Genomic DNA, 20,492 nt, shown 5'->3' on the forward strand with positions numbered 1-20,492 from the left:
GGTGTCCGAGCTGTCACTTAACCTGATGGGGTCCCCGGGCACTTAGTTTGTGCCTTGTTCTTGTCTACTAAATGGGAATCCTGCGGCTCTCAGGGCTTCCCTGGAGGCTCAGACGGTGAAGAATCTGCCTGCAAGGCGGGAGACCTGGGTTCGATCCCTGGGTCGGGAAGATCCCGTGGAGGAGGGCATGGCAACCCACTCCAGTATTCTGGCCTGGAGAAGCTCCATGGACAGAGGAGCCCGGCAGGCTACAGTCCGTGGGGTCACTTCGACACGACTGAGCAACTAAGCCATGGTGTTTACCACGGTGTTTCTAAACCCAGGGAGGTGGCTGACCCGCGTGGGAGCTGTCAGCACCAGGACATACAAGTCAAGTCAGGAAAGAGGCCACCCTGCCCTCCCTCCCTTTCCCCATCTGACCTGGCGGATCACCTTACAGAGGTGTGGTCTCCTTCCAGTCTCCTGGCCTGGGAGGCAGACTCTGGTGTCCCCATTTTATAGAAGAGATGTGTTCCAGAGGCCACAGGGCCACCTTCTCCAAAGTCACCAAGTGGCAGAGTCAACAGGACTGATTGGAAACCCTTTCCACACTTGTAGGCACCTCGAAGCTTGGTGACTTGGGGAAGTGAGGCTGGGGTGGGGCAGCCCCGAGTGGGACCCCGGGAGCCCAGCGGTCAGCTCCCCCCTCACCCCTTCCCCTCTGCCTGGGTGCATCCCTAGGGTGCGACTGGCAGCCTGGGTGGGGCTGTCTCTGCCCCTCCAATGCCCTCCTCTCCACCTGGGGGCCCTCAGCGTGGCTGAGATCTGAGGTCGGGAAACCCTGCCCCCATCCCGGGAGAAATTGGGCATGTACTCATTGTCCTCCTGGGGAACAATTAGAAGTGTAATTAAACTGTTGCCAAGTCCCTCTGTCCCTAGACTGGCTCATTAGAGGTAATGAGAGACATTAAGTTATGAGTAGGTGGGATGGTGGCTGGGGGGTCGGGGGGACACCCAAGCCCAGCGGGAATGATGGGTCTCCCAGCTCCAGGGGAATTGGAGAGAGGGATGCTCTGTTCAGCAAAGGCTCAGGCAGGTGTGGGGGCCGTGCCTCCTGGACATCGTTATTCCCCCACCCACTGCACCCACAGCCACTCCGCCAGATCCCTGAGGGGCTGGGAGCAGCTCCCCAAGCTGCAGACCTGCTGTTTGACGGTTCAGGACCACTCGGCGGCTTGCAGAGGCCCGGCTGGACCCACACTTCAGAAGCATGCTTTCCGACCAGGGGCTCCGCGGGCCCACCAGACGAGTGTGGGATAACCACACAAGACCAGCCCAGCCAGCGTCACGGACCTTGGTTTGCTGTGTGGCCTTGGGCCAGTTCTGTTCCCTCTCTGGGCAGTTTCAGCTTCTCCATCTTTAAAATTTAGGCTCTAGTTCAGTTGTTTTCAACTTTGTTTTAAAAAACCAGAAGTTCTTTTTGTCATGAGGTATTATACACACAGATGAACCAGAGCTTCTCTGGGGCTGGGGGCAGCTGTTGGGGGGCGTGGGGGGTGGTCCTTTCTCCCCTTTGGTCTCTGAGGTTTGCCTGAGAAGCCTAGGACCCCCACGGAGCATCTCTCTCCCTGAGTTGCTCTGTAGGGCTCCTCTGGCAACTCAAAGCAAGAGCTGGGAACTCTCTCTGGGTAATAACTCAGTAATTTTAATTCAGATTGCAGCTAACATTTCAGAAAATTTCATGGGACCCCCAAAACCTGCACCAGGCAGGGCTGCAGTCACAGCTCAGAGATGTGTTAGGACGAACCCCACCCTGGTCCAGCCACCACCAAGGTGCCTCCCCTCGGCCTCCCCGATCTGTCGAGGGGCTCTGCTCTTTGCTGGGTGCATACGGCTCTGCTGTGATCGCGTGGGGGCTGTGTGTGTCCTCAGCCTGTGGCTGGGCCACTGGGCTGGAAAGTGGAGGAGGTGGATATGGACCGGGCACCAGCTCCAAAGCCCTTGCTTGCGACCGCTATCCATCCTAACCTAGTGATGTCCACTTTGGAGCCTGGGATGACCAGGTGGGGCCAGTGACCTACGGGCAGAGCTGCGCACAAAGGCTGAGCTGACAGCCGGGCTGGTCGGGGTGTGCCCGAGAGGAAGGGGGGGTGTGTTTGCAGCCAGGTGAGGGGCTGTCGGCGCCAGGACCCTTTCAGCAGCTACTGCCGCTTCACATCATCCAAAGGGCTCTGCAGGTGGCGCCTCTGCCCTTCCTGGGGTCGCTCGGGGCTGGCCTCTGTCTCCAGCCGCAGCCTCGTGCCCTCCTCCTGGCTGGGGTCCAGGCTGGCCCCAGAGGGCACCCCTTTGCCTTCATTCTCACACCCCAGCCACCGCCTCCTCTTCACCTGGGTTGTGCCATGTTCCCAGAAGGTGGACACAAGAAATAGAAAAAGGATACAAGGGGTCAGGACACGGACTTGCCTGGCGGTCCAGTGGATAAGACTCCTTGTGCCCCCTGCAGGGGATCTGGGTTCGACCCCTGGTCAGGGAACTAGATCCCCCATGCCACAACTAAAGTTTTCGCATGCCACAGCTAAGACCGATAAAAGAAGAAGAAGGGGTCAGGACACCTGCAGGGAGGGGCTTTCTAAGGATCGGCACACTTTAGGATCTGGTTCACCGCCCGCCTCCACCCATTCTACAGATGGGAAGACAGAGGCTGGAGAAGGCAGACCGGCTGCAGTCCTGTGAGCAGACCCTGTGAGGTGGACTGGGCTGGCTGGCTCTGCGGTGGGACAGACGAGGCACAGCCTGACCAGGTGGACTGTGTGGGGCAGAGCCAGGAGCCTGCTGGTCGCCAGGGTGGCAGAGGGGGCAGGGCTGGCTTTTCCAGGGCTGTCTGACACCCCCGCCCTTCCCTGTCTCACCTTGACTTTCACACAGCCGCCTCCCAAATGTCCAGAGTCCACACGCGGGTGGGGACCCTGCCTGGCATGGCCCCTCCCTTGCAGTAATACCTGCGTGCAAAATACCCCTAAGAGGAGAAGAGGGTGGCAGAGAATGGGGCGGTTTGATAGCATCGTCGATTCAATGGCCCTGAATCTGAGCAAACTCCAAGAGACAGTGAAGGACAGGGGGCCCTGGCATGATGTGGTCCACGCTGCAAAGACTCAGACATGACTGAGTGACTGATCAGCAACAAGACTATCCCTAGACCCCAAAGACCCTGAGTCAAGATGCAGGCAAGTATGGGTAAACAACAAGGTCCTGGGACTTCCCTGCTGGTCCAGTGGCTAACACTCTGAGCTCCCAGGTCAGGGGACCCGGTTCAATCCCTGGTCAGGCAACTAGATCCCACATGCCTCAGCCACGAGCTCACATGCTGCAACTAAGCCCTGGAGTAGCCAAAATAAATAAATATTAAAAAACAAAACAAACCCAATCTTCTGAATAAATCATAATGGAAAAGGATATTTAAAAAAGAATGTATGTATACCTGAGTCACTTCGCTGCACAACAGAGATTGACACAACAGGGTAAAATCAACGATACGTCAATTAAAAAAAAAAAAGAATGAAAAGAAAAAGATTCAGGAGAGCAAAGTCAGGAGTGAAAGCGGGCGAGCTTGTTGATCGACTTCCCTTTCGCAGGCTCCTGGGGCCCTGTGGCTTCCTGCCAACAGCCAGATGGGAGCTGGGGAGAAGGCTTCGGGGGAGGGAAGGTATTTGCAGGCAGATGGAGGTTGGAGGTGTTGCCTCTGAAGCCTGTTGCTCTTACACATGGAGCTTCTGTTCTCCAAAACGAAGACTCCCAGGAGGAGACAGGAAGAGCCGGAGAGCTGCCTTCCCGGGGACTCCAACCCTGAAGTGACACTCACTATGTTTAAAAAAAAAAAAAAAGCCAAGGCCACGGAGCTTTGCTGAATTTTGTGGGTTTTTTTTTTTTATCCTGCTTTGTTCCCAAAAGAATTGGAGGCAGCTTACAAAAATACGTAAAATACAATAGGATAAAAATAGATCAGAGAGAAAACTAGGCTGGAACAAACAGTACAGTGAACCAAGAGGGTGGAACACAGAAATGAACTCCAGCGTGAACTGCAGATCGGGCTCTGAGCTTCCTATCAGTCAAAGCAAAGAGGGAAATCCACCCGATACGAGACTCACAAAGTCCACGCGGTTGGAACAATTCCAGAAGCGGCTTTTTCTGGCACTGAGTTCTTTCTGAGAGCAGTTCTTGTGAGAAAAGAGGGCAGGGCTGGGGTCCCAGCCGGTGTCCTTGGTACAGTCTCATAACAGAATGGAAACGTGTATGTATGGCGGAGTCCCCTCACTTTTCACCTGGAACTATCACAACACGGCTAACTGGCTATACCCCAACAGAAAATAAAATATCAAAAAGGAAAAAGCAAACAGCCTCCTAACAGATTCAGTCAGGCAAACACCGTCTCTGCATGTCAGTGTAAATCAAGGGCTTGATGCCAAGGCACAGGTCAATAAAACCAACTCTATGGAGGGCTGGGCCCAAACTATCCAATCATTCATCCGAGAGAGGCAGTTTCGATTCTTCCAAACAGAGCGGGATTCCTCAGCCTCAGCATTGTGGTCACGTGGGGGCCTGGATCCTTCATGGTTGGGAGCTGTCCCGTGCCCCGTGGGGGTGTGAGCCGTGTCCCTGGCCTCTGCCCACTGCATGCTGGGAGTATCCCCAGCCAGCCATGCCCCATGTCGGTCCAAAACGTCCCCCGACATTGCTGAGCAACCCTGTGGTAATGAAAACTATGGCTCTTATCAGAATGGCGAGATACATTTTTCTTTTTCTTGGCCCATTGCAGTGAAAGCGCCAGGTGGTTCCACTGGACCGCCAGGGAATTCCTTTTTTAAAAAAAAAATAAAAATAAATAAATAAAAGCCAGGGGCTTCCCTGATAGCTCAGTGGTGAAGAATCTGCCTGCCAATGTAGAAGGCAGGTGCTCGATACTGGGTCTGGGAAAATCCCACATGCCAAGGAGCAGCTAAGACCGTGTGCTACAGCTATTGAGCCTGTGCTCTAGCAACCAAGACCCACAGTTACGGAGCCCGCCTGTCCTGCAATGAGAGGCCTGCATCACAAAGATGCCCCTGCCCGCAGCAAGTAGAGAAACACCCAGGTAGCAACGAAGACCCAGCACAGCACCTCCCCCCACCAAAAAATAGAATAAAGATAAAAAATGAAAATAAATAAAAATTATAAGAAAAAAATGCCAATTTAGAAACGTTTTTAGTTCACTTTTTTTAAATTAAAAGTATAAAAATGTTTATGGAGTTCCCTGGGAGGAAAATGGATAGACTTGCATCTTGTTACCTACTTTAATTGAGAAAGCTGGCTCTTTGTCTTAGCCAGTAACATGTTCCTACGAGGGGCTTCTCAGAGTAGCAGCCCCACGGAGGTGGTTTTCTGATTTCTCATCTTGGGGTCAGATTTCAGAAGTGTATTAAAACGTGGCTGCACAGCATGGTGGTTATCAGGAAAGTGGGGCCTTGCGGGGGTGATTAGGCTTAGATGAGGTCACAAGGGTGAGTGTGTGTATGTTAGTCGCTCAGTCGTGTCCAACTCTTTGTGACCCCATGGTCTGTCCATGGAATTCTCTAGTCAAGAACACTGGAGTGGGTTGCCATTCCCTTCTCCAGGGAAGCTTCCCACCCCAGGGATCGAACCTGGGTCTCCTGCATTGCAGGCAGATTCTTTACCATCTGAACTACCAGGGAAGCCCAGCCCATGATAAAACTAGTGTCCTGATAAGATGAGAGCTCAGAGTTCACTCTCTATTTGCCACGTGAAGACACACAGTGAGAAGGCGGCTGTCTGAAGACAGAAAGATTTCAGCAAAAACCAGCTGTGCCAGGACCTTCACCTTGGACTTCCCGCCTCCCAAACTGAGAAAAATAAGCGTCTGCTTGTGTACGTCCCGAGCTGACGGGGCTGACTCCCCATGTGCCTGGAACTGCTCATCTAGAGAGGGCGTCCTGGACCAGAGATGGAATTCAAAATCAAGCCAAGCAGTAAAGCAGGCGGGGGCAGCTGGGTGGGCTTGACGGACGTCCGACAGGCAGGAAGGTCCGCGTGGGCGAGGTTCTCCACCCCACCCCGCTGCCGCCTGGGGCCCTGCCTTCTTCCCCAGCCCCCTACCCGGAGGTCAGGATGCTTCGTCCAGGCTGGCCTTGGGGAGGGGCGGCTGCCCTCTGCTCACCCGCTCCTGCTATGCACACCCCCTGGGCTTTGCACACAGAGTGGGCACCATTGACTCCCTGTCAACCGTCAGGGCTGGAGGGTTTTTTTTCCATCTGCATGCAGTCTGTCTGCCTCATGACCCAAGAATCATTTGGAGATAACAGACCAGAGGGCAGTCTCTGGTGATGAAAATGGACTTTGTTGTTCAGACTCAATTGACCCAAAGGCAGATCGAAACTGTGACCTTGGCCCCCATCCATCAAAGTGAGTGTGCCAGACCTGGGCAGGGAGGACTCATCCATCACGGTGTCGGCGACCAGCTGGCAGCCTGTGTTCTACAGAAACCTTCCTCTTCCTCCCCTGAGTGAGGGTGAGGGGTGAAGCAGTGACCCCCTGGATGTGGGAATTAGATACTAGAACCTTGCTCATAATTACGGTCTACTGTGACTCTCGACCCTTAAGCTGACCCAAGGCTGCAAAGGCGGCTCCTTCCATGACTCCCAAGGCCTCAGGTTCAAGACCCTTCCCGAGCTCCCAGCCCCTTGACTTTTTGGAGGGATTTGTCTGTCGGTTTGTTTTTTCATCGCAGCATGAAGCATGTGAGATCTTAGTTCCCTGACCAGGAACTGAACCCCTGCCCCTCAGCCCGGAGCTCAGAGTCCTGACCACTGGACCGCCAGGGAAGTCCCTTTTTTGGTCTGTTTTGTTTTTTTGTCCCACCTCCTTGAAACTCTCGCAAGAGCCAGAGAGCTGGATCCAGCCGCACAGGGCCAGAAGAAGTTCCCCCGTGTGCCGCTGCTGCTGGGGACCCCGTCCTTTAGCACCTGCCTCACCTCTGTTTCACAGACTCCTGGACCCCCGTCCTTGCTGCCCAGGTGAGAGCAAAGTGGTCTTGTTCCCCAATCCCTCTGTGTCCTGCATCGTAGGATTCCACTGCCTGTTTACTGATAACTTTCCTGTCTGTCTGTGTTTCCAAGTTGTTACCATACCAAATTACTACAAATCTAGTGGCTTGAGACAACACAAATGTGTGCGTGCTAAGTCACTTCAGTCGCGTCCGACTCTATGGCCCCATGGACTGTAGCCCACCAGGCTCCTCTGTCCATGGGATTTCCCAGGCAAGAATCCCGGAGGGGGTTGCCATTTCCTCTTCCAGGGGATCTTCCCGACCCAGGGTCAAACCCCAGTCACTTGCATCTCTTTCTTTGGCAGGCAGATTCTTTACCCCTGGTGCCACCTGGGAAGCCCAACACAGATGTATTGTCTCACAATTCTGGAGGTTAGAAAGGGCCTTCGCTGAGCTAGGACCAAGGTGCTGGCAGGCAGGCCTGCCTTCCTTCTGGGGGTTCCAGGGCAGAATTCATTTCTTTGCTTCTTCCAACTTTTAGAGGCTGTTTCCTTGGCTTGCGCCCCCGCCCTCAGCTTCAGAGCCAGCAGTGCAGTACCTTCAAATCTCAGTTTCTCTCTCTCTCTCATTGGAAGAGATAAGCTATCGGGACATTCCCTGGGCCAGCACTGATTCCCTGAGCCCCAAACGTCCTGTATCTTTGACTCTCTGGCTAGAAGTACAATCCACACGCCAGGCATAGGCACAACCTTGGGTCACGGAGGTCTTGGTCGTCTTACCAGCCTGCCCAAGGGTTGGGGGCACCTTTCCTGCACTGCGGCTTGGTTGCCTGGTAGGAGCTTGCGTCACACAGACTGAGCTGGTGGTCTTTGGGAAGCTCACCTAAGCCCCTGAGTTCTTTTCGGCCGTAGAAGAGAAGTGAATGGCTTTCTCCCTGCGGTTTGTAGTCCAGTAAGTAGGTTCAATAGTGAGGAGTCTGGGCTTCCCTGGTGGTTCAGACGGTAAAGAATCCGCCTGCAATGCAGATTCGTTCCCTGGGTCAGGAAGATCCCCTGGAGGAGGAAATGGCAACCCACTCTAGTATTCTCGCCTGGAGAATCCCATGGATGGAGGAGCCTGGCGGGCTACAGTCCATGGGGTCACAGAGTCAGACACGCCTGAGCCACTAACACACACACTCAGCAGTCTAGGTTCCCAGTCTGACACCCACTTGCTGCGTGAGCTTTAAGCAGTTGCTTCACCTCTCTGGGCCTTGGTTTATCTGTACAATGGGCAGAAGCCCCTTGAGCGGCTGCGGAAGACGGGAGGAGGCCGTGATGAGAGACGTGGGAGGGTCAGTGGCCCTGCTTCTGGGTCGGCGCCCCTGGGGGAAGCGGATGCCCCGCCCAGAGCAGATTTCCTAGAACCGCCGGGCTCCCAGAGGCCAAGCTCCGGGGCAGGGACAGAGAGGGACCGTCCTGGCTGCTGGACCTGCCCGCCCTGCACGTCCAGCGGCTCTTGCGAGGCCCACAGCTGTCCTCTCCAAGTGGCATCTCGGGCACAAAGAGCAGCAGAGGGGGTAGGGCACGCAGGCCCACTGTTCCTGGCCCGGAGCAGCAGCTGAGGGCCATGGGGGCGGGGAGGTGCTTCCTCTGACCTCTGCCCTCCCCCAACAGCTCTCCAGCAGCCAGGCCCATCCCTACGGGGCTCAGAGCCCCACCAGCAACACCTGCACGGTGTGGAGTCCCCTGCCCCCACCCCGAAGGACCCTTTATCAGGGGCTGCTGCTGCTGATGCTGCTAAGTCACTTCAGTCGTATCCGACTCTGTGGGACCCCATAGACGGCAGCCTACCAGGCTCCTCCATCCATGGGATTTTCCAGGCAAGAGTACTGAAGTGGAGTGCCATTGCCTTCTCCGATCAGGGGTTAGACGGAATAATAATTTGGAGAAGGGTGGCTCCAGGGACCTGGGGGCCGGACACCTGGGCCCTTGAACATCAGGTCACACCTCACAGCACCTACCTGCTGTGTCAGGCATCCACGTGGACTTGTCACCAGCCTCAGTTCCCCCCGGAGGTCACCCTGTGGGTCCCCCTTTTACTGACGCAGAATCTGAGGTTCAGAGAGGTGGCCTGGGACAGCAGGCTGGGGACCGGCAGAACCAAGGTGTGAACCCTGACCTGCCCGATGCCAGTGCCAGGGTTTGAATGGGGGTAAGGCAGATGCATGGGTACCCGGGGCAGCGTGGCCACACGCTACCCAGAAAAGCCCCGGGTGGACTGATCCCAGGCCTGGCAGAGCTCATGACCTCCATGACCTCGGCCAGTTCCAGGCAGCGGGGGAACGGCAGAGCGCCCGCAGCCCCTGCTTTTCAGAGCTGTGCGTTCATAAAGAGAAAGGAGCACGGGGATGATGACTCAGGAAATCTGCTGTCCGAGGTCAACGAGAAGCTCGTAATGATGGTGATTAAAAATCAACACCACTGACTGCACAGTGATTTGCACGTCCACTGTGCAGCCATGAATTAATTAATAAATGAAAACACAAATGCTGGGGTATCAGCTCTAGGGCACAGAAGAGGAGATGGGAGGTTCCAGAGGAGACAGGCCAGAGCTCCCCTCACCCCCGCCCCAGCCCAGCACCCTCCCCCAGGCATTGCCAGAGTTCCCCTGGCCTGGGGCTGGCTTTTTATCTTTGCACAATCCAAGGTCCACTCCAGAACCCTGAGGGAGGAATATAAATGGGGGTGCGGGGTGGGCAGCTTCCCTAGTTCTGAGACAGAGAAGATGCGAAGGGCCTGCCAGATGGGAGACCCAGATCCGACTCTCAATTCTTCTCCTTCTTCTTTTTTTTAATTATTTATTTAACTAGGCAGACTAATTGATGGATATTTTCCGTACTCTTGCTTAGAAAATTCCATGGATGGAGGAGCCTGGTGGGCTACAGTCCATGGGGTTGCAAAGAGTCAGACACGACTGAGCGACTTCACTTTGCTTACTTTAGGTCATGTCCAACTTTTTCTTTACTTTTTTCTTGGCTGCGTGGCATGTGGGATCTTTGTTCCCTGACCAGTGATTGAAGCCACGCCCCCTCCAGTGGAAGTGCTGAGTCTTAACCTCTGGACCACCAGGGAAGTCCCCCCAACTCCCAGCTCTGATGCTCATTAGCTGTGGGACCTTGCCAATCGACCAACTTGCCTGCTTGCTTATTTGCGCCTCTGTAAAAAGGGTGAGGAATTGCGGAAGCTCGGTCTCCAGGTGGGAAGATGTTTCCTGAAGCTGCTGTAACAAATGGCCACAAAGGTGGGGGTTTAAAGCAACAGAAATTCACTCTCACTACTGAGGTGTCAAAGGGCCTCCCAGGTGGTGCAGTGATAAAGAACCCGCCTGTCAATGCAGGAGATGCCGAGGATGCAGGTTCGATCCCTGGGTGGGGAAAATCCCCTGAAGGAGGAAATGGCAACCCACTCTCGCCTGGAGAATCCCATGGACAGAGGAGCCCAGTGGGCTACAGTCCATGGGGGCGTGAAGAGTTGGACACGGCTGGGCACACACGGCACACACGTATGGAGGTGTCACAGGTTGGTTCCTTCCGGAGCCCCTGCAGGAGGAGTCCCTGGTCCTCTCCTGGCTTCTAGTGGGGGTGGCCTCCCGTGGGGTCCCTTGGGCGCCTCCAGTCTCTTCCTGGCTCTCGAGGCATCTTCTCTGGGGCTCTTCTGCATCTCAGCGTCTCCAGCCTCCCTCTTTTCTCTTATAAGTACACCCATCATTGTGTTTAGGACTCACCTAAACACATCCTGAATTCCAGGATGATCTCACCTTGAGATCCTTAATTTAATTGCGTCTTCGGAGACCCACCCAGTTTCCAAATAAGGTCACAGCCACAGGCAGGAGAGGTGAGGACTTGGAACATCCTGGAGGAGTCCAGGCAGCCCACTCCAGGGGGATTTGGAGACGCCCACATCCTGCATGCACAGTGCTGTCAGCCACACCGTGCTAACGTCGCAGGGCAGCGGGAGGAGGGAACCCACTTATGTCACCCTGCCTACACCTTCTGGGGTGGGGGCGGTGGGGGGACCTGGGCCAGGAGAGGAGGGGCGGGGCGGGGGGCGGATAAGGGAGCGGTCTCCTCGTCAGCCCTTATGATGAAGTCTTTTCGGGCCACCAAGGTGCTGGGAGGCGCCCCCAAAGACGTCTCCAAGACCATAATTATTATTTTCTACCATCCGCGAGGTGGTCTCCCAACACTGCGTTCTCCAGGGTGCTGTTCTCCTAGCCTTGAAAGACCTCCCCGCAGGCAGGCTTCACGATTGAAAAAATAAAAAACAAAAAACAGTCCTAAAAGGCGCGCCAGGTCCAGGGCCCACAGGTCCACCAAACCGAGGCCCTGACCTTGCCTTGCCCTAGCATGAAGCCCCACGCCCCTGCTCTCACACTGCTGACCACGCCCCATCATCACCAGACCCCCCCGGGCCCTGCACGGTGAGCGCCCCTCTTGGCACCTGTGCCTCAGTTCACCTCCCGCCCTTCTGTGGGAGACCTGTGCTGGGGAAGTCTCCCCTAGACTGAAGGCAGGGACTCAGTCCTCTGTTTTGGGGTCCCCAGTTCCTGGCACAGAGATGCTCTGGGGTGTTTATGGGGAAAGACCTGTTTGTGAACCGCCCCCCACCCCCCCACAATGGTGACCATCTTCCCAGCAGTGTGTCCTTGTCCTTGCCAGGTCTTTCTGTTCCCCACGCGCCCACCTCCCTGCCAGGTAGGCGGGAGGAAGCCCGCCGTGGGCCCGTGTCCACAGATGAAGATGTTCTGGAGGCGCCGGTCAATGTACGTGTCTAGGGCCCGAAGAAGCAGGGCCCCGACCCCGGGGACCCTCATTCCACCTCCCACAGGCTCCACCCCAGCCCTCTGCTCCTCGGGTGTGCAGCTGGCAGGAGCCCAGAGCTCTGGAGTCTCCTGGATCCCGTCCCTGCCCCTCCCCTCCCCTCCCGGGCTCCAGGGGCCTATCTCTCTGTTTCCTTTTCTGATCGGAGTTCAAAACAACAGCAACAACTCTGGGAGCGAAGGCCACGCAGAAACAAAGCCAGCAGGCTCCGTCTCGTTGGCCCAGCGGGGCTGCGGGGTGCTGCCAGCCTTGCCTGTTCTGTCCAGCAAGGAGGGCGCAGCCTGGTGGAGGGGGAAGGCCGCGGGGGCCAGAGCAGCAGGAGGTGGAGGCCGGCCCCGGTTAGAGTCCTCAAGTGCTCCTTTGAGAGCCTCTGCAGACGTCCCCGGGCCTGGGGGCAGGGGTGGTGTAATGATCATAAAACAACATTTGCATAGAGATTTCGTGTACAAAGCGCTTTCTCAGGGGCGGGAGGCACGCGGGTGGCCCGCGGAATCCGGGCTGGGAGGCCGCGGCCCCTGGTAGGGCCCGCTCGCCCGCCCGCCGCGGCCGGCTCGGGATTGTGAGCAGGGCGAACAAAGCGCTATTCATTCAAAGATTTCCGATTCCCCCGGATTTCTTCACCCTGCTCTCGGGTGAAGAGCTCGCTCCTGCTTGTCACTCAGGCCGGAGGAGGGGTGTCAGCGGCCCCCGCAGGCGGGGGCCTGATGGCAGGGAAACCGGGAGGCGGGTGGCCTGATCCCCCCGCCCCTCGCCCCGCCCCGCCCCTCGCCCCGCCCCGCCCCTCGCCCCGCCCCTCGCCCTCCGGCTCCCAGACTCCAGCTCCTGTGAATCAGAGCATCAGGGCGGCCTCGCTGGGGCTGGCTTGTGCAACTCTCCTCACAGCTCACACCTGCGGCCGTGCCTTCACGTGAGAAGTGTGAACCCGGGGCGACTTCCCTGGAGGCCCAGTGGCTAAGATTCTGAGCTCCCGTTGCAGGGGGCCTGGGTTCCATCCCTGGTCGGGGAACTAGATCCCACACGCTGCAATCAAGACCCGGTGCTGGGCCCACAAAAAACACAAACAAAGGTGAACACAGCACAAACCTGAACACAGATTTGGGGACATCTGCGTGTTTGGTAGCCTGCAGACGAGCAGTGTGGGGGGCCTCGCTCGTCCCTCCCCAGCAGTGCGCATCGGGAGCGGGTCTTGTGTTTCCGGGGTGGAGTGTGGGGCCCCAGGCTCTGCGCCTCTGCGTGGGGCAGGAGCGGGAAACAGCAGCAGGGCGCGGGGGTGCAGCCCGCCGAGGGTGGTGGTGGGGCCTCCACAGTGCCTGACCCTTTAAGGCCTCCGAGGAGCTATATAATAAGGTCCACCTTGGAGGCCTGAGCGCCTTTCTGCAGCCCCAGCAGGGCAGGGAGGATGCAGGAGGTCATCGTGGGGCTGGTCTTCGCCTTCGAGAAGGATGTGGAGACGCAGAAGGGTACTGGGCTCCTGCCTGTCCAGGGCATGGACAGTGAGTGTGGCCGGAACCCCAAACTGCCCCCCACCGCCCCCAGCTTCCTCTCAGCTGCTCACCAGGGAGGTGTAGGAAGTCTCGGGCCCACCGTCCTGTCCGGGACCCCCAGTGTAGCACCCTGCTTCTCAGGTACCCCCTGTACCCCCTTACATCCACTCCAGGAAGCCATAAAACAGGACTGGCTGCTGGGAAAGCGGAGACCCTAGAGGGGTCAATTGAAAGAAGCTGGGACGACCCCATGGGCTGCCCGAGTGCCAGGCCAGCCTTGGGCCCCCTGACCATCATCTCCGCTACAGAGTTCAGGGCGCTTAGCTGTTGAGTCTGCAGGCTGGTTCCCGGAGGCCAGCATCTAGAGGCCCAAGCCTTGGGAGGCAGGAGGGAGACGAGCTGGTGGGGTGGGCAGGGGGTGAAGGCCCTCCGGCAGCCACAGCATTCCCTCTGCCTTCTTCGCCCCCAGAGTCGGGCGCAGCTGTGTGCACCTTGTTTGCTAAAGGGCTCTGCGCGAAAGGTGAGTGGGCAGAGGTGAGGGCTGGCAGGGGTTCAGCTTGGCCTGGACTGGGGTGCTAGATTTGCATGTGAGGAAGGGGAGGTGGGAAGGGGCATGAGTTCATTCTCAGGGCAAAGGGCAAGTGGGTGGGGCCATCAAGGGAGCTACCCCCTACCTCCAGGGATGTCTCTGACTCCATAGCATTGATTAGTGCAGGTACAGCTGCCTGCAAGGAGACAGTCCCTTCTTTCTGCCCTGCTGTAGGTGGGAGTGTTTGTGGGTGTCAAGTGTGTGCTCCCAGAAGGCCCCTGAGTTCTTAATTCTGCCCCAGTCAAGAGAGGGGCTTCCTTTCTTCCCCTCCCTACCCCCCATCCTCTGAGTTAATCTGGGACCTGTTCAGCGGCCTCCTCCACTCCTGTGTCCTAAGAAAGCGCAGGCTGCAGTCTCAGAAACTTTTGTCTCCCCCAGCCCAACGGGGCCCAATTGTGTGCTCTTCCAAACCCCTCTCCCCGCTCTCCCAGGGCAGACATTCTGTGAGCAGGGGCTGACATAAATCAGGGGTTCCCATCTTCTGGCTTCTAAACCACTCACGGGCTCTTTCTATGGAAATCCAGTTGCCCCCAGAAGTCTTGCCTCCAATTTGGGGGTCTCCAGTTGCCCTCTAGAGAGCCAGGTTGAGAAACCTGGAATGAGTTTAGGACCTGCTTTTAGGATTCAAGTGATTCTGTTCCAGGGAAGCTGGGAGGCCAGGTGGGGCCAGGCAGGGGACCGGGACCCTGTGTGGCCACGTGACTAGCTCATGTTTGGGGCAGTGCTGGACAGTGGGGTGTGGAGGAGAAATGAACTTGTTGGTCACTCTAGACTTTGAATCTTTGGCTCAGTCCATCCAGTCTCTAGAGCAGGGTTTCACGGAGAGACCCTCATGCAAAGAAATAAAACTGTTCTTAGGTCTGGAAGGTCAGAGCCAGGTGACCCAATGGCCAGAGGTAGAGTAAGACCATCAGAGAGAACACCTCCGCACCACCCCTGAAGATGCTACCAGAGTTGGCTCAGCGCAACACTGGTCCTGTTTCCTGCCGAAGGCAAGGCCGCCTGAACGAAGATGACAAAGAGCGAAATATAACATTTCCATTTCCTTCTGAATTGTTACAAGGTTGGCTCTCACGTCACCATGTTAGATCTCCGGAACCAGGAAACACAACGTTTGTATTATTTTTAAGACGTGAGTTCCGCAGGCCCTTAAGGAGTTTTTCCTTTGTGTTGGGACCTTGCTGGGTTGGGGCTGGAAACAGCCCCCCTACCTCTGCACAGTCTGGCTGGAGGGGATGGGGTGTGATGGGTGCTTCAGGAGGTGTCCTGATGCCCTGGGGGGGCATTCCTGGGGTTTGAGACAGGCCAGAGCATCACGTCGGGCAGAGAGGGCTGGGGGCTGTCTCTGGAGCCGTCTCTGGCCCCCAGTTCTAGCCTCCGTCAGGGGAAGTGACGGTGGTACCTCCTGCTAGGGCTGAACTGGGCCCAGGCTCTGGGTGTGTGGGGGCCCCCTGCCGGGTGCTCTGGGTTCCCAGGGAAGTTGTGCCCATTCCGGCACGACCCCGGGGGAGAAGACGGTGGTGTGCAAAAGGGTGATCAGTGCAAGTTCCTGCACTAGTATGACGTCGCCAGGATGCCCGAGTGCCACTTTACTTCAAGTTTGGTGGGTGATGCCCCTTCCTGGCGCCGCCCCCCGCCCCGAGGAGGGGGAAGGAGGTTTGGGAAGGGCCGAGCGTCCCAGGTGGCAGACCAGGCCACCCTGCTTCTCCAAGCCTCTAGAAAAATCGGACCTGTCTTCTGAGCCCTGCCCCACTGCCCTGCCAGGCTCAGGCACATGAAGCCTGTTCCCCCCCCCCCCCACCCCGGCCCCGACCCAGGGAAGGGGAGGGTGGGGCGGGAATCAAAGGCCGAATTGTTCCCCAGGCCCGTCTGGCTAATCACACAGCCAGACTTGCTGTCTGGAAAGGAGGCGGTCTCTGGAGCCCCGGGGAGGGTCAGAGCCAGTGTTTCCCAAACAGCCCACACTTTCACGGTGGGGCTGGACGCCCCCATGGGGCACTTGCCCCATCGCCGCCTCTTTGAACCCTCTCGCTATTTTTCACTCCTTTTAGAAGAAAGCTTGACATCGCTTTCCTAAACGGAAAACGAACGTCGCTGATTGGGGGCTTCCCTCGTGGCCCAGTCAGTAAAGAACCCCCCTGCAGTGCAGGAGACCCGGGTTCGTTTCCTGGACGGGGAAGGTCCCCTGGAGAAGGAAACGGCAACCCACTCCAGTGTTCTTGCCTGGGGAATCCCGTGGACAGAGGAGCCGACAGTCCATGGGGCCGCAAAGAGTCAGACCCAACTGAGCGACGAAACCACCGCGGCATCACCGATTAGCCGTGGAGGGTCCCTGTGAAGGGGCAGTCATGAGCTTCAGAGGTTCGGCCCCCTGAAGGGACCTTGTGTGGTCTGCTGTGGACCCGAGAGTCACCTCCCTCTGACCGCAGTCTTTCTCTTGCCGTCCGAGGGGCCATGCCGGGGGAAGCCACCGCCTCCTTCAAGAATGGGATCTGTGGATATGTTTCAGGTCTTAGCTCTCCCGATAAACGTTTACAGTTCAGGGCTTTTCAGAGCTGGAAGAAGCCTTAAGGGTTAGCTAGTCCAGTGGTTTTCAAACTGTATTCGGAAGAGGGACTGGGTTGGGGGGGGGGTGGTCATCCAGCCTCCAGGGACACCTCTGAGCCAGGTGGCTGGGCTTTGAGCCGTCAGGGGGGCTGCAGGCAGCTGTCGCTCATTAGTGTTGATGGGGTGGGGGTGGGGTCCTGGGTATCCAGGAAGAAGGCATCCCCCTCAAGGTCAATAAGAGCTTCCCTCAGGCTCAAATCCTGTTTCCTGCCTGCTCCCGGCCAGCGCTGGCAGTTCGTGAGGGCCGCCACGCGTGGCCCTTGTAGGAAAGGACCAAGTTTATCCGGCCCCTGTCCCCCTCGGTCATCAGTTAAAACGACACTTCATTCTTTTAATAAAACTTGCCTGGTTTCCTTCGGGGAAAGAGGCCGTGCTGGGCATGGATTTGGGAACAGGACCAGGGCCCTGTCTGGCCTCGAACAATTCCCAGCGTGAGGGCGTGTGTGGACACCAGGGTTGTGATGTATAAGCCATGTTTTTTCTTTTTTGGTTCTTGGAGTAAATGAATCAATGTCGCTATTAGATAAAGTGTGCTTATCACAGTGTAATTATTGGTCTTACTGGAAGGAATGGTCTTACTTATAAACGATTGTTGGGGAGATGTAGCAGCGGGAACTGGCCGCTGAAAGGAGCTAGGAAGCGGGGGTCCTGGCCCTGCAAGGGGATGCGTGCCCACCCCAAAGGCACCAGCCGCGCGGGCCGGCCGACGGCAGGGCGGGGTGCGGGCGCCACCTGCTGGCGGACAGAGGAACGGACAGCCGCACCAGGGCGGCGCGGAGCAGGCTGCTCCGGGCAGAGGCCTCGCCGCGCGTCCCTCCGCCCCTGCTCGCCAGTCCCGGGGGTCACCTCCCTTCTTCCGAAGGATGCAGCCCCGAGGGAGCGCTGTGCCGAGAGCCCACGCGGGACAACTGCATGCACACCTTTCAGTGAGAGGAAGCCGGGTGGGAATGGACCTCAGGAGGAGGTCTCCCCGTCTCGGAGCCCCGCTGTCCTCCTCCGTGAAATGAGAGGACTGGGAAAGGGCGGGAGTTGAATTCTGGGGAAGCCATGGCGTTCTGAGGAGCTCAGGCGAGACCTTGCTTTGCAGAAGCCCGAGGTGTAGAATAGACCTGTTTGGAAACCAGTGGGATTGACACTGTGGTGTTGTTTTTGGCCCTGAAAAGCACGAAGCTGCAGGCTTTCTTTCTTTCTTTTTTTAAGTACAGTTGATGGACAATGTTGTGTTAGTTTCAGGTGTATAGCCAAGTGATTCATTCATATATATATAGACTTTTTTCAGATCTTTTTCCATTATAAGTTATAAAAAAATATTGAGTACAGTTCCCCCATACTATATAGTAGGTCTCTGTTGGTTATCTATTTCACACACACACACACACACACACACACACATAAAACAAAAAAACCTGTGAAAAATGCCGTTGGTAATTTGGAAGGGCTTGTGTTGAATCTGTAGATTGCCTTGGATGCGGTGTGTTGTGCTGAGTCGCTAAGTCATGTCCACCTCTTTGCAACCCTGTGGGCTGTAGCCCGCCAGGCTTCTCTGTCCATGGGATTTTTCAGGCAAGAGTGCTGGAATGGGTTGCCATTTCCTCCTCCAGGAGATCTTCCTGACCCAGGGATTGAGCCTGTGTCTCCTGCATTGCAGGCGGATTCTTTACCACTGAGCCGTCGGGGAGATCCTTGCCTTGGGTAGTACAGTCATTCTAACACTACCGATTCCTCCAGTCTAAGCACATGGTATATCTTTCCTTCAGCTTGTGTCATCTTTGATTTCTTTCATCAGCATCTTCTAGTTTTTGGAGTGCTACAGTCTTTTGCCTCTTTATATAGGTCTATTCCTAGGTATTTTATTCTTTTAGATGCAATGGTGAATGAGATCGTTTCCTTAATTTCTCCTTCTGATCTTTCATTGTTAAGTTGTAGGCTTTTAAGGAGGATGAGATTGGAAACACTCCCCAGTTCTCTACTTGAATGAGGTGAAAAAAGGGCTGAGTCTTCCCCCTTGGTTCCTTCAGAGCCCCTGAGGCCTTATGCGGAAGCTGAGAGGGCTTAGACTCCCTCCCCAAACTCCTGGTGGTCTGTGCCACAAGGGCTGGCTCCTATTAGGACCCAGTTTTGGTCGGATCCACAAACAGACGGGGTTACAGCGCACGGTCCGAGAAACTACAGGTGTCCCTCTGGGTCCCGTTTATTTCATCTCTGTGCCAACTTTGAAGCAGTGCTCTTGCGGCATCTCCCCCAGAAAGGACTGTAGGTGCAGGAAGCCTTGTAGGTTTCATCGTAGAGATGAAGCTTTAACCATGGTACAGGGCTTCCCAGGTGGTGCTAGTGGTAAAGAACCTGCCTGCCAGTGCAGGAGACGAAAGAGACGTGGGTTTGATCCCTGGGTCGGGAAGATCCCCTGGAGAAGGAAATGGCAACTCACTCCAGTATTCTTGCCTGGGGAATCCCATGGATAGAGGAGCAAGATCTCCATGCAGGGTCGGGGTCTTGCTGGATCTCTAGCTGCTGGCTAGGGGTCTTCTCTTCCCACCTCTCCTCGTTCCTTCTCCCAAGTAGCCTCTGAATACTGAGTTCCAGTCCCTCCTTCTGAACATCTGGCCCTGCCCCCCCCCTCCAGATGAGTGTATTCATACCCAAGCCTCACTGAGCCAATATGCATGGGATCCGCCTTTCTTAGCTTGCAGGAGGGAGGAGAAACTTCTTGCTGTCCTCAAAAAAGCCGCTGTCCCCCAGAAGGCAGGCAAGTGGCCTATGTGCAAGGGGCAGGGGCAGTCTTGTTCCAGGAGGGTGGACATGACCTCGAAGATGAGCCCACTTGTGCACAAAGAATGCTGAGATTTTCAGGGGACTGCAACAAGGAGTGTCCCTTCCTCCACGTGAAGCCGGCCTTCAAGACCCAGGACTGTCCGTGATACGACTGAGGTTTCTGCAAACACGGTGAGGTACAGGAGATGTGGGGGTGTCTCTGGCAGGGGAGGGGTGCCCCTTCCTGATGCGGCCTGTGGTCTCTGCCCCTCCCCCTTGCTAAATAATATCCTTCTGGCCATTTTCTCTTTGCCCAGTAGGTCCTCTGTGTAAATACCAACACGTCTGCAGGACAATGTGTACTAACTACTTAGCTGGCTTCTGCCCCGAAGGACCCAGATGCCAATTTGCACAGTGAGAGAGACCAACCCGACCCCACACCCCCAGCCCCCCCTGTGCTGGGCCCACTCTGGCTTCTAGAGCCTTCCGTACCTTCACTGGCCCGAGGTGGCGAGTGAAGCGTCCGGCCAGCATCCACCCGTGAGGTTCTCAGGGCGTGGCTCCCCCTGCGCCCACCTCTCCTTGGTCCTGCCGGCCGCGCTGAACTCTAACACGTCCTGTTAGTGAATATTCAGGCCTTCCCTGTGGGGTTCTGAGAACACACAGTCACAATCGGGGCAGCAGGCTGGTGTAGGGGGTGTTAGTGAGCTGGCGGGGGGGAAGCGGGGCTTAGAGCCAGGCTGTGGTTGTCCGTCTCTGCATGCCTCCTTCGGTCCCAAGATGAATGGTTTATTCAAGTTACCTGGCGGTGAGTGCAGGTAGGCCGGTGGGGGCGGGGGTGGGGTGTGGTTGGGGGGTGGTGGTGACGTGCTCACTCCTTTCCAGCACGCGGACCCCCCAGCCCTGCACCGTTCCCACCTGCTCTCACCCTCACACCATCTGCTCCCATCAAGGGAAAGGCGCTCATTCGGGGTCCTTCCTCCCAGACCCCCTCGCACCTGTCATCTCTGCTTTAGGCAGGCCGTCTCAGCCCCTGAGACCTTCCCCCTCTTTGGCTGGATTAACACACTAGTGGTTTTTTATTTAGAGACTTATTTTTATTTTTGGCTGTGTTGGATGTTTGTTGCTGTCTGCGGGTCTTCTCTAGCTGTGGCACGTGGGGGCTCCTCTTCATTGTGATGCGCA

At 56.5% G+C, this 20,492-nt stretch overlaps 1 protein-coding gene and 1 long non-coding RNA gene across 2 annotated transcripts; both read left to right on the forward strand.

Annotated features, from left to right (window-relative positions):
* The first annotated feature begins 5,581 nt into the window (after positions 1-5,581).
* On the forward strand, positions 5,582-12,311 carry LOC139039201 (uncharacterized). Its single transcript, XR_011492493.1, has 3 exons — positions 5,582-7,043; positions 10,394-10,575; positions 11,715-12,311. It is a non-coding gene; the product is annotated as an uncharacterized lncRNA (long non-coding RNA).
* Positions 12,312-13,275: 964 nt separating this feature from the next.
* Positions 13,276-19,851, forward strand: CPSF4L (cleavage and polyadenylation specific factor 4 like). Its single transcript, XM_070478937.1, is given in 6 exon segments — positions 13,276-13,369; positions 13,830-13,880; positions 15,425-15,556; positions 19,407-19,499; positions 19,628-19,721; positions 19,788-19,851. Coding segments are annotated over 6 exon segments (528 nt in total).
* The last annotated feature ends 641 nt before the right edge of the window (positions 19,852-20,492 follow it).

The sequence above is a fragment of the Odocoileus virginianus genome, chromosome 17, assembly GCF_023699985.2.
Source record: "Odocoileus virginianus isolate 20LAN1187 ecotype Illinois chromosome 17, Ovbor_1.2, whole genome shotgun sequence".
Taxonomy (NCBI): domain Eukaryota; kingdom Metazoa; phylum Chordata; class Mammalia; order Artiodactyla; family Cervidae; genus Odocoileus; species Odocoileus virginianus.